Below are 11856 nucleotides of genomic sequence, written 5' to 3'. Positions count from 1 at the left end.
GCACGCGCCTAGAAGAGGTCGCTCGCAACGTAGCCAATGGAGCCGCCCAGCCCGCAGCGGCGACCGGGTGGCGCGCGGGCACCTGGGCTTTGTAGTTCCGCGCGGGACGCGTCCCTTACCGCCCCGCCCCTAGCCGCCTTCACCCCGCCAGTGCGCATGCCCGCGGCCTCGGCCTGGGAGGAGGCCGTGCGCAGGGAAGAAGGCGGGACGACGTTAGAAAACAAAAACCACTGGTAGGTTGGGGAGCTTCCGCGGAGGGTCCGCTCCTCCCAGAGGGCGGCGCAGGCGCCCGGGCGAGCCACGCGGAGAGTTGTGGGGCGGGTAGCTCGGCTCCCGACGAAGACACCAGGAGTCGGATGGGTGGGGGACTCCAGATCCCAGCATGCCCCGCGGCGGGCCCTACCGGCCGCGACTCCGGGCTCGGCCCCGGCCCTAGCTCGTCGGCGGTGTACTGGGGCGCGTGGAGGCTGTAGTCACGGTGGCGCCCGCGGGGACGGAGGAGGGAATGAGTGAAGAGGAGCAGGGCTCCGGCACCACCACAGGCTGCGGGCTGCCCAGGTGAGCGGCCTCGTCTCGATCCCTGCGGGACGAAAAGTGCGAGGCGGTGCGGAGGGAGAGCGGCGCAGCCCCAGCATGCACCTGGCCTGAGGGTTGTTCCCAGCAAGCACTGGGGTAGTGGGCAGAGGTTCCCGGCATGCACTGGGTCAGTGGCCACCGCCTCCAGCTCCAGTTTGGGGTTGGCTTGATTCCCAGACTGCACTGGAGCCTTAGGCTTTATGCCCCGATGTTCAGTGCACTTGGTGGGTACTGGGTTCCCGAATTGCGTTGTGCCAGGGGGTAATGCACGTCCAGCCAGCACGAGGGCACAGTACATTCTCCACCTGCCTTGGGATAGAGGACCTTGCTTTCCCTCTGTACCCTAACTCTTAACCCAGTCAATGGATGCTATGCTGCCTGGGGATCCATGGACTCTGTAATGTGGCTAGGTCTAATGTGACAGTGCTTGGTCAGGTGGGTGCCGAAAGGGGAAGTGTGATATTGGTCTGTGCCCCTCCCTCCCAGCATAGAGCAAATGCTGGCCGCCAACCCGGGCAAGACCCCGATCAGCCTTCTTCAGGAGTATGGGACCAGAATAGGAAAGACGCCCGTGTACGACCTTCTCAAAGCCGAGGGCCAAGCCCATCAGCCTAATTTCACCTTCCGGGTCACCGTTGGCGACACCAGCTGCACTGGTGAGGAAGGCTTGGGCAGCCTGGCTGGGGTGTGCATTCACGGGCCTGTGGTTTGATATCGTGAAATCGCTTCACAGTCCTCTTCCTTAAAGGCCAGGGAGGGATGGAGAGATTTCAAGGGGAAAGCCATCGTCTGGATTGGAAGAACAGGACTGTGAGAAGGTGGATAGGACTTGAGAGACTCACTAGTGAGAACAAGAAGTGTCACAGAGATCTGCTGCTCTTATCACCTTGGAGGAAAAGTAGATGAGACACTAAACTCCCTGCGGGAGGAAGCACACACTCTGCTGGCCTTCATGTCCCATGTTGAACATGAAGAGCTTAGTATCAGAAGTTAAACGACTGACACACGATCAAATGCCTAGTGGCAGAGGAGAGAGCTTTGACTTCGAACCAATCCTTTGTTGTCTATTGCCTATTTACTGAGGGAAAAGGAAGTGCTTTTGCAGAGGAAAGGAAACTCCCCCCACCCCCCAGTGTTGGAGCTCAGAAGTCCTCCCTGGCATGGCTTAATTATGGGAGCTAATTGAAAGATAAGGTTCGTCCTAGGCCTATTTATATTGTTGTGATAAAACTCCTTAACTAAAAGCAGCTGAGGGGAGGAGAGGGTCGATTTACAGTCATCATTGTGGGGAAGGTAGAAACTCACATCCACTTTCAAGAGAAAAGGAATGAACTCATCCTTGCTGCCTGCTTGCTGTTCTACACCATCACATCTGACCCAGGAACTCACTCCAAAGCCACAGAAGCACAGCAGGAACCATGGCAGAAACTCCACGTTCCACATTCAGGACCACCTGCCTAGGGATGGTACCACAGAAGTGGGCTGGGCATTTCTACCTCAGTTAGCAAAAAAGACCCCCCCCCCTCATGTCCACAGGCCAGTCTGATCCAGGCAGTTCCTCAAGTGAGGCTCTTCCTTTAGATGATCCTAGGTTGTGCCAAGTTGACAGTCAACTAGGTCAAAGGCTATTCCAGCAATCATCAGAACCCTTCCAGTCTTGGCAGGGAGGTTGGTCCGAGGGCTGTTCGCTCCCTCGGGCTGTGAGGAGAGAGGCTGTGGGGGCTGGTTTCTCTGCTGTCCTGCTGGTGACCTCCAGTATTGCCCACACCCCTTTTCTTAGGTCAGGGCCCCAGCAAGAAGGCAGCCAAGCACAAGGCAGCTGAGGTGGCCCTCAGACACCTCAAAGGGGGGAGCGTGCTGGAGCCAGCCCTGGAGGACAGCAGGTGAGGGCGGAGCAGCCAAGGCACACTAGACACCCTGCTGAGAACCCAGCCCCTCACTTCTCTCCCTGAGCCCAGCCTGGTGACTCTGGTGGCCTTGACCTGGCCCCTTCCTGAGAATTTCCTCTAGAGCGTTGGAACAGGGTGTTTCTAGGGTGCCTCAGGGTAACAACCCCTTTGATGGGTGGTGGCTGCTCTGGGGGGGGGGTAGGGCATGGGGTGGAGGCTAAGGCTGGTAAGTTGGTCTCAACCTGCCCCTTTCTAGCAGCATGACTTTGCCTCTTCCACATTCAGGCTGCAGCTGCTTGTTGGGTAGGAAGGGACTCTTTTCTGAGCCCCTACCCCAGCCTCGGTGTTTTTGAGCCATTGTGGGTCAGCAGAGGCTCTCTGGAGTCTGGATTAGGGGGAAGGAATTCTCTCGGGATGGAAAGGTCAGAAGGACCTCTCACCCCCATTCCCTTCTACATGGGTGTGAATCCAAGGCTCCCTTCCCCTCGGGAAGTCCTTTCTCTCTCCTAGACTCTTCACTGCCTGAGGACTCGCCTGCCATCGCTGCAGAAGTTGCTGCCCCTGTTCCATCTGCTGTACTAACCAGGTATCTTGAGTTCCCTGACATCTCAGAGAGGGAGGTGTTAGCCGCTTAGCCCTTGTACCCAGGCAGATTCAGTAAATACATATTGGAATAATCGGGAAATTTGCACCAGCTCGTTGGTAAACTTGAGATAGGAGGTAATTTATGATGTTTAAATGGCCCTGTAAAGGATCTTAGATTTCACAGGCTCCATTTTCTGAGGTGGCCACAGCAGGTACCATGTTTGAGACCCAGAAGGTACTTCCAGGACTGGCTGTGTGGCCTTTCCTTCCATCATAAGGTTGCTGCTGAAGTATTTCCATATCGAAATGCTCCTGGGAATTATTAGCAGAGGCTAGTGTGATGGGGGTGGGTGGGAAGCAAGGCTGGATGTTTGGACAGAGAGCTGCATGCTTGATGAGAAACTGAGAGATGGCAGCAGTGGCTGGTACTGAGCCCATGACCAGCCCAGAGGAACCATTTTCCTCAACATTGTCTGGGCCCTTTTTTCTTCAGGAGCCCTCCCATGGAGATGCAGCCCCCTGCCTCCCCTCCGCAGTCTGAGTGCAACCCTGTTGGAGCTCTGCAGGTGTGGCCCATCTTCATTTTCACGTGTGCTGTGAGGCAGGGGTGTGTGTGCTGAGGCTCCTGGGTAGAAGGCCACGTGGCTAAGGGGCCCCTCCTTCACTCATCCTTGGGCTCCCTGTGTCTCCTTTTCAAGGAACTTGTGGTGCAAAAAGGCTGGCGTTTGCCAGAGTACATGGTGACCCAGGAGTCTGGGCCTGCTCATCGCAAAGAATTCACCATGACCTGCCGGGTGGAGCGCTTCATTGAGATTGGTAACGGGGAAGGGGGTTCACTCATCCCGTTTCTGCCCCACTCTGACCCTGGGCACAGGTGGCTCTTTGCCTGGCTGTGCTCTGTCCCAGCTTGAGTTGCTTTTGGCCCCTTGCTCAGCTCTTACCCGTGCCTTCCTTGCCCCTGCCCATCTTTCTCCCTCTCTTCTTGCACACCAGCTGCTCAGTTAAAAGGACAGACCTTCAGCTCTGCTTTGCAATGATATCCCATTGAGGGACCCTCAATTCAAGTATAATCTGGAGGGAAAGTATTGGCCTTTTAGAAATCCCCAAATCCAGAAATCTCTTCCTCACGATCAGGCAGTGGCACTTCCAAAAAGCTGGCAAAGCGTAATGCAGCAGCTAAGATGCTGCTTCGAGTGCACACAGTTCCTCTGGATGCCCGGGATGGCAACGAGGCAGAACCCGATGACGATCATTTCTCCATTGTGAGTAGCCTGTGTGGGCTTGCCATGTGGTTCTCACTGCAGGACATCCTGGGGATTGGGTTGGAAGTGAGTCTGGACCTGCTTCTCTCCCAGTTTTCTTACCGAACCCCAGGGCTTCCTGAACTCGTGAGCCCAGCAGCCCCTCAGCCTGTGCTGTGCTCACTGGTGAAAAGCTCACCTAGGGAAAAGCCCCTGTAGGCAGCTTTTACGGGGGTGAGGAAGGCTGCCTGGCCACCAGACCAGGTCCAGAAGGTAGGGCACGCCAGAGGCTTAGGCCCCAGTCACCCGTGGTCTCACTCTCATCTCATTAGGGTGTGAGCTCCCGCCTGGATGGACTTCGGAACCGGGGGCCAGGCTGCACCTGGGATTCCCTGCGCAATTCTGTGGGAGAAAAGATCCTGTCCCTTCGAAGTTGCTCCGTGGGTTCTCTGGGGACTCTGGGCTCTGCCTGCTGCAATGTCCTCAGTGAGCTCTCTGAGGAGCAGGCTTTCCATGTCAGCTACCTGGACATTGGTATGGCCAGCTAAGGGAATGGGGGTGAGGGGACAGGACCAGAGCAAGTATAAAGGGGTCAGATGGGTGACACAAACCCTATTTGGTACCCTCCCTGCCACTGCCTCCCTTCTCTTGTTTGGTTTCTAGAAGAACTGAGCCTGAGTGGGCTCTGCCAGTGCCTAGTGGAACTGTCCACCCAGCCAGCCACTGTGTGTCATGGCTCTGCAACTACCAGGGAGGCAGCCCGAGGCGATGCTGCTCGCCGCGCCCTACAGTACCTCAGGATCATGGCGGGTAGCAAGTAGTACCCTGGCTGCAGTGATGGATGTCACATTTTACTTCTTGCTCCTCCTGACCATGTATCACCCTAGCTCTGGAACCCTCCAGAGGTGCCATCTCTACCTCTGGCACAGACTGCCTGCCTTGAGACTGAGGAAGGTATAGGCAAGCAAGGAGCCATGAACCACAGGGCCCCACCCAGCACAGGATTTGCTCTCATTCTATGGATGATGAATGAAAAGGAAATTGGAATTCTATTGGAATCCAGAATGAACGCTGCTCTTTGGCTTCCGAAACCCTGCTTTCTTTGGCCATGGGTCATGTAGTTGTCAGAGGAATAAACATGGTGTGTTTATTCTTCTGCTGAACTCCCTGTTGTTTTTGCTGCGGGCAGGAGGCTAGGTGCAGTTAGCTGGGGGCCCTTTCAGCAGAATGGCTGGAGTCGGACTGAGTGGAGGTGAAGGGGCTATGCTTTTCATCCTTGCTCCACCCATTCCCTCAAAGTCTTGTCCAAACACATGGATTCAGAAGCGAGACCATTTTATTGGGGGGCACCTGTGGCACATGGGGTGGTGACTTTGCATGCAGACATCACAGGGATGATGCTGTTACTTCTTCCCAAAGCGCTGAGGGGCAGCCAAGCTCCAGAACGCTCTAGCCGGGGGACTTAGCTGCTCTTTGCTCCAGGACCCCCAGGCATTTCTGCCAAACCTTTGGAGAGATTCATCTTCAGTTGAAGCTACCTCTGTCTCACCTTCCTTCACCTCTTCCTCTGCCCTCCGCCCTTCCCAGCCTCTGCCTGCTGAAACTCACCTTTGGGGATGAAATAGGAAGGCTGGGCTCCTGCCAGGTCTCTCCATGGCCTGGAGCAGAAAACGCAAGAGGGACCCAGGAGTCTGGGTATACTGTACTGGGTGGGGTCCCCCATCTTCTTCCTGTGATGAGAGGGTGACAGGGAGGGGAAAAGGCAACGTCCTCCTGGACACTGAAGACACAAGGAAAAAATGGCTTCTAGGGGCAACTTGCATAGGCTAAGGAGCCCTTTCCCTTAGAAGACAGACCTCAGGAGGACCTCAGCAGCCTGGGAGCACCAAACCCTATCACAAGTTTCAGCTGAGGGGAAATGGTTCGAAGGTGCTTACTCACTGCAAAGACTCCGTCCCGGCTCCCTGGCTCTCGAGTGTGGCCCCAGTCCAGCAGCAGCAGCAGCAGCAGCAGCAGCAGAGCAGCCCGCTTGGAGTCCATGCTGCCATCCACCTCCCCCGGCACACCATCCTCTTATACCTGCTGTCCCCACCCCCACCTCAGCAGCAGCCCGAGGGGAAATCTAGACAGGCAATAGAAATGCATGGCTCTATTAAGAGCCACCTGGGACCCCCTCCCAGACCCCCCTGGGGACTTTCTGCTCTCAGCTTCCTACCCCCAGCCTAAGCCTGGAGTTATAGACTTTATTAGATGCATAAATCCTGTCTCCAGAGCTCAGGAAGCATCATTAATTGCAGATGGTTTGTCAGAGCTAGGCCCTGGGGGAGTCTTATAAGAACCCCTAATCCTTCAACAGGTTGGAGAGCTTCAATTGATCAACTCTTGGTCCTGACTGGAGAAACTCCTGTCGGGATTGAGTGTTATTTCCTAGATGGGAAGGATGACCCAGCTTGGTCCCTCCCCATGCCCAAGATGGGCAGTCAGGATCGCAGCCTATTCTAATCCCCCCACTCATTCTTATGAGGTTAAATGTGGAATCCCTTCTTTTAAGATTTACCTATGGACAGTAAAAAGATACAGGTGATTTTTGGAGTCTTACTGAGTATAGGTGGCTGGTAAATTCTGTCGACCCGCCCATCTTTCCTAGAGAACCAGGGAATGTGACGCCACAGCTGAAGCTCTGCTGCCACCTTGTGGCCACTAATCTTTACTGTCAGGTCCAACCATTTCCTTTTACAAGCCTATCGAGGAGGATTTAAGGACAGTTCTTTCCACTCCCCTCTGGTCAGCACTGCCTCTGCCTGGCTCTGGTTCTAATGGTACTACTGGAGCTAGTGACTAGGGTCCTGCTTCAGGGAAAGACGGAACCACTCCAGGTCAGAAGGGCCCTTCAAAGGAGCTAGTCCTAGCCTCACCTGCTGTGCAGGTGCTAGGGTGCCACGTCTCTAGCCTAAACCAAAGGCGGCCCATGTCACGGTTCTGACTTAGCCATGAGCAAAGCAAGCCACCCACACTCAGCCTCACTTTCCTCACTTACATACAGGAACAATAAATGAATTACTTCCTAGGAGTAGCATTATTTGGGATGCCTTTTATAGCAAAGCACAGAGCTGGTATTTTCCAAATGTCAACTGTGATTACCTTTGCCTTCCTCCTCCACACCAGTCTTGGGGAACACACCATCTCCAGAGACTTTCTTTGGACACACTTCTCCCTGTGCTGAGCTTGGTGGCTCCCATCAGAGGTCTTAGCCGGTTTCATGGAGTCTCAGAACACCTCTCACCCCATGTGTAAAAACCCTCTATGCATTCCATCCTGTCCTTTTTGCTCAAGGGGAAGTACTTTATTGTAACTTACATTTAGGCTTGCAGATAAGAGGTGTTTTTTAGCCGGGCGGTGGTGGCGCACGCCTTTAATCCCAGCACTCGGGAGGCAGAGCCAGGCGGATCTCTGTGAGTTCGAGGCCAGCCTGGGCTACCAAGTGAGTCCCAGGAAAGGCGCAAAGCTACACAGAGAAACCCTGTCTCGAAAAACCAAAAAAAAAAAAAAAAAAAAAAAAAAAAAGAAAGAGGTGTTTTTTAAAATTATTTAGTTAGTTTTGGGGTGTTGGGGATCAAATCCAAATCCAGGGCCTTGTGTATGCTAGGCAAGTGCTCTACTGCAAAGGGAGCACCTCAGTTCTAGACTGGGTTTCCATCTGGAGGTTCTAGATACAATGCATCTCTGTATCAGTGCAGCCTAGGTTCGAGAACCTTCTGTGAGCTCTGTCTCACAGTTTTCCCAGAGCCTGTCACATTCATTACAGTCTTAACAGCTCACTGCTGCTTTTTGTTTTGGGTTTTCTGTCTGTCTGTCTGTCTGTCTGAAACAGGGTCTCACTATTTAGCCTTGGCTGGCCTAGACCTTGCTGTGTAGTCTGCCTGTCTCTGGCTCCCTAGTGCTGGGACTGACGGTATGTGCCACCATACCCAGCTTGTTCGTGGTTTTCTAAGATATGCTGGCCTCTGTTCTCAGCCTCCCAAGTGCTGGGATACAGTTGTGTGCCACCAACCCCTGGCAGGAGTTCAGGTTTTTTTTTGTTTTTTGTTTTTTCCCCTCAGGACAGGGTCTCACTATGTATCCCTGGCTGTCTTAGAACTCATTATGTAGACCATGCTGAACTTGAACTTACAGAGACTGGCCTGCCTCTATCTCCCCAGTGCTGGGATTAAAGGTGTGTGCCACCACAGCCAAACAGGAATTCAGCATGTTCTCTTTGCTCTTGTAATTCCTCTGTGACTTCTGTAAACTTCAATTCATCCTCAATAAAACGAACAGCTTGTATGCGGGAGGCCTGAAGTACAATCATGAGCATTCAAACAACACACCACTGCTTCTGTCATCAGAGGCTGCTGTGAGCAGTAAATGGAGTGAATGCACAGCAGTGCCACTGGACCACAACAGAGCAGCACTCTGTCTCCCACACTGCTGGAGTACAGGGCAGGAAGCTGCATCCAGAAAGAAGCTAGCTGACTTCTAACTGGAGCAAGCACCTCCACTACAACATAAGTTAATCCTTCTACCCTGTTACATTGTCTTGCCTTAGGATTCCCAACTCCCAGGCTTGCTTGCTTGCTTGATTTATTTAAATACAGGCTCTCAGCTGGGTAGTAGTGGCACATGCTTTCAGTCCCAGCACTGAGGAGGCAAAGGCAGGCAGATCTCTGAGTTTGACGTCAGCCTGGTCTACAGAGTGAGTTCCAGGACAGCCAAGGATACACAGAGAAACCCTGTCTGGAAAAAGCAACCAACCAACAAACAAATAAATAAACACAAGGTCTCACTTTGTAGCTCTGGCCTGGAACTTAATATGTAGACCAGACTGGCTTATGGCTTTTTTCAAAACTTATTTTTAATTTTAGTTGTGTGGATGTCTGCACTCATGTATGTGAGTGCAGGTATCTGGGGAGTCCAGTCCAGAATCAGACCCCCTGGACTAGGAGTTCCAGACAATTGTGAGCAGCCTGATCCTCTAGAAGAGCAGCACCTAACCACTGAGCCATCTCTTGAGCTCCTCTTCCAAATGTTCTTGAACCCCTACATGCTCCCTCCCTTTTTTCCCCCACTTTATTCATTTACTTGGGTGGGTTGGGGAGACACATGCCCCACAGAGCATTATGTGGTGGTCAGAGAACACCCTGTCCTCTCCTTCTACCACATGGGTCCAGAGATCAAACTCAGGCCTTGAGGCTTGGCAGTAAGGACCTTCACTGCTGAGCCATCTTGCTAGCCCTACACAGTGAAGGCCAACAAGAGTGTTTCCACTCCCAAAGGAGGCTCCGATCCCTCCCCAAACACCAACCTGGTGGACCTGTCCCACCAGGAGCCTCAGAGGTTCTTGTTCTGTCTTTTGTCAAGTTCTTCAGTCTGTCTCACCGTTCTCACTTTCAGTGGTAATTATAAAAGAATATACAGACACAAGAATCAGTGGCTCACCTGTCCCTTGAGCATTGCTTGTTTTCCTATCAACTTTTACCTGCTTTTAAACAAAGTCTGCTTCATAGTTCCAGGCTTTTCCTCTTTTTCATTTCTTTCTTTCCTTTTTAATTGTGTGTGTGTGTGTGTGTGTGTGTGTGTGTGTGTGTGTGTGTGTGTTGGGGAGGGGGTTGTGCAGGTAAGTGTAGTGCTTGTGGAGGCCAGAAGAGGGCATCAGATCCCCTGGTGCTGGAGTTATAGGTATCTATGAGGCAACCAACATGGATATGGGAACCAAACTTGGATCTTCTGCAAGAGCAGTGTGTGTTCCTAACCACTGAGTCATCTCTCCAGCTCTTCCTCCCTTCTATAGAAAGCTTGACTTTGTCTCTGTGTACACTCCCTGGTCTCTTTCTTTTCAATTGTTGGAAGGGGGTGAGGACAAAACACTGAAAGAGAAGAGGTTCCTGGTCTTCAGGCAGTCCCACTCCCCATTTAAAGGAAGCACACATTAAGTTCTCCAGTCAGTACTCTGGTGATGCCTTGTCTCTGAGGCAGTTCAAAGATCTGAACTCTGTGCCTTCTGTAACACCATGTTACTTACAGAAAGCAGAGACGAGAACCCTGTTCTTTCTGCCCTAAGAAATGGAAGGGAGAGGATGATCAAACATCAAAGTCCAGTGGGTCTCTTGGGTCTGAGTAGGGAAGCACCAAACATACCAGTGATTCTCTTGATAGTTTTAATGTTATATTTGCAGCATAAATAAGGCACAGTATATGTCAGGGCACAGGACGGAGCGGGAAGGCAAGGCTGGGTGATGACTACTAAATGGCATAGGGGAAATAAGAAGGGACGGTTAGGGATGAGCTCAAAGCCCCTGCCTCAGTCCCGCCCCAGGAGATTGTGAGAGCCTGCTCACAGGGGTCATGCTGAACTGGGTGGAGGGAAAAGAGAAAAGACAGTTTTGTAACAAAACAGCCCATAGCACTGTATCCTCCCACCTGTCAGGGTCTACCACTGGAGCCTGGGGAGACCCAGACTGGGTTGAGTTCCTTGAGGATGGAGAGGTATTGCTACATGTCAAAAATATATAGGTGAACAGAGATATATTCATAGATACACATTTCTTTCTTCTCAACAGATACTCTCTCAGGATGTAGCAGGCCCCACTGTGGGAGGGAGGCCAATCTCCCTGCCTGCAAGAGGTGTGTGTCTGTGCACAAGGAGAAACTGGACAACTATGGCTCCCGATGATTTGGTTGTTTGTTTTGAGACAGGGTCTCATTGTGTAGCTTTGAACTCCCTATGTAGACCAGGTTGGCCCTGAACTTACAGAGATCTACCTGCCTTTGCCTCCCAAGTGCTGGGATCAAAGGTGCGCGCCACCACTCCCGGCTTTCCTGCTGGTTCTTAATGTAACCAAAAATGCAGAGTGAGAAGCCTGCAAGGAAATATGGGTAAGTCCTGCCCAGAACAACGCAGGAAAAGGTTTTAGAACTAAGACTAGAAGGAAGAGAAGCCTAGAGTTTGAGATGAGTGATGTGGTGGTGGCTGTTTTAATGGGAGTGGAGGAAGGGACTGGGGGAATAAAAAAGTCAATGCTAAGGCAGAGTACACATTTAAAGTAATCCTTGTCATCCCAGAGCTAAGATGCTCCCAGCCTGTCCCCCAGGGACTCATGCATTAGTGTGTACTAGAAGCACAGAGTGCTTCTTAAAGCTCACCTTCAGGGTGTCCAACTCGGGAGGTTGGAATGGCCAAGAGTGTGCATTTCCAGCAAGCTCCAGATGATGGTGCTGCTGACGCTGCTCTTGGACCATGTTCTGAGAACCACTGCCCTGAGGTAAGTCAATGAAACTAGTGCTCACAGCCACTTACCAGCTAAACCCTTACTCTCCAGTAGCTGGAGTATAGGGTAGCCTACCAGGTCCACATTAAAAAACAATAAAAAAAAAACAAAAAAAAAACAAAGAAAACACCTAGTAGCTAAAATAGAAACTTTGCATCTACAAGGACATAAGCTGCCTTAACCCGCCCTACCCTCACCAGCCTTTGTTCGTTCTGGAGTGGGATTTTACCTCACAGTGACAGTGCAGAAGGTGGAAATGTT

At 52.3% G+C, this 11856-nt stretch overlaps 2 protein-coding genes across 5 annotated transcripts; one reads left to right on the top strand and one right to left on the bottom strand.

The window, feature by feature from the left end:
* The first annotated feature begins 141 nt into the window (after positions 1 to 141).
* Tarbp2 (TARBP2 subunit of RISC loading complex) lies at positions 142 to 5454 on the top strand. 4 transcript variants are annotated; one of them, XM_037197324.1, is made up of 9 exons: positions 142 to 233; positions 1063 to 1232; positions 2357 to 2459; positions 2959 to 3051; positions 3544 to 3616; positions 3749 to 3866; positions 4185 to 4312; positions 4624 to 4825; positions 4958 to 5454. In XM_037197324.1, the coding sequence occupies exons 1-9, from the start codon at positions 157 to 159 to the stop codon at positions 5110 to 5112; spliced, it is 1119 nt and encodes a 372-aa protein (XP_037053219.1). In that variant the 5' UTR covers positions 142 to 156; the 3' UTR covers positions 5113 to 5454. The 4 variants fall into 4 exon arrangements, with proteins under 4 accessions (XP_037053219.1, XP_037053218.1, XP_028730299.1 ...); XM_037197323.1 differs by having other exon boundaries at positions 145 to 233; positions 4955 to 5454; XM_028874466.2 differs by having other exon boundaries at positions 177 to 558; positions 4955 to 5454.
* A 155-nt stretch (positions 5455 to 5609) lies between these two features.
* Npff (neuropeptide FF-amide peptide precursor) lies at positions 5610 to 7749 on the bottom strand. The gene is made up of 3 exons (XM_028874468.2): positions 6233 to 7749; positions 5900 to 6021; positions 5610 to 5797 (listed from the first exon to the last, which is right to left on the bottom strand). Exons 1-3 carry the CDS (start codon positions 6329 to 6331, stop codon positions 5695 to 5697), a joined length of 324 nt encoding a protein of 107 aa, XP_028730301.1. The 5' UTR covers positions 6332 to 7749; the 3' UTR covers positions 5610 to 5694.
* Between the last annotated feature and the right edge of the window lie 4107 nt (positions 7750 to 11856).

The sequence above is a fragment of the Peromyscus leucopus genome, chromosome 20 (genome assembly GCF_004664715.2).
Source record: "Peromyscus leucopus breed LL Stock chromosome 20, UCI_PerLeu_2.1, whole genome shotgun sequence".
In the NCBI taxonomy this organism is placed as follows: domain Eukaryota; kingdom Metazoa; phylum Chordata; class Mammalia; order Rodentia; family Cricetidae; genus Peromyscus; species Peromyscus leucopus.
This window is presented reverse-complemented; position numbering and strand designations above follow the sequence as displayed.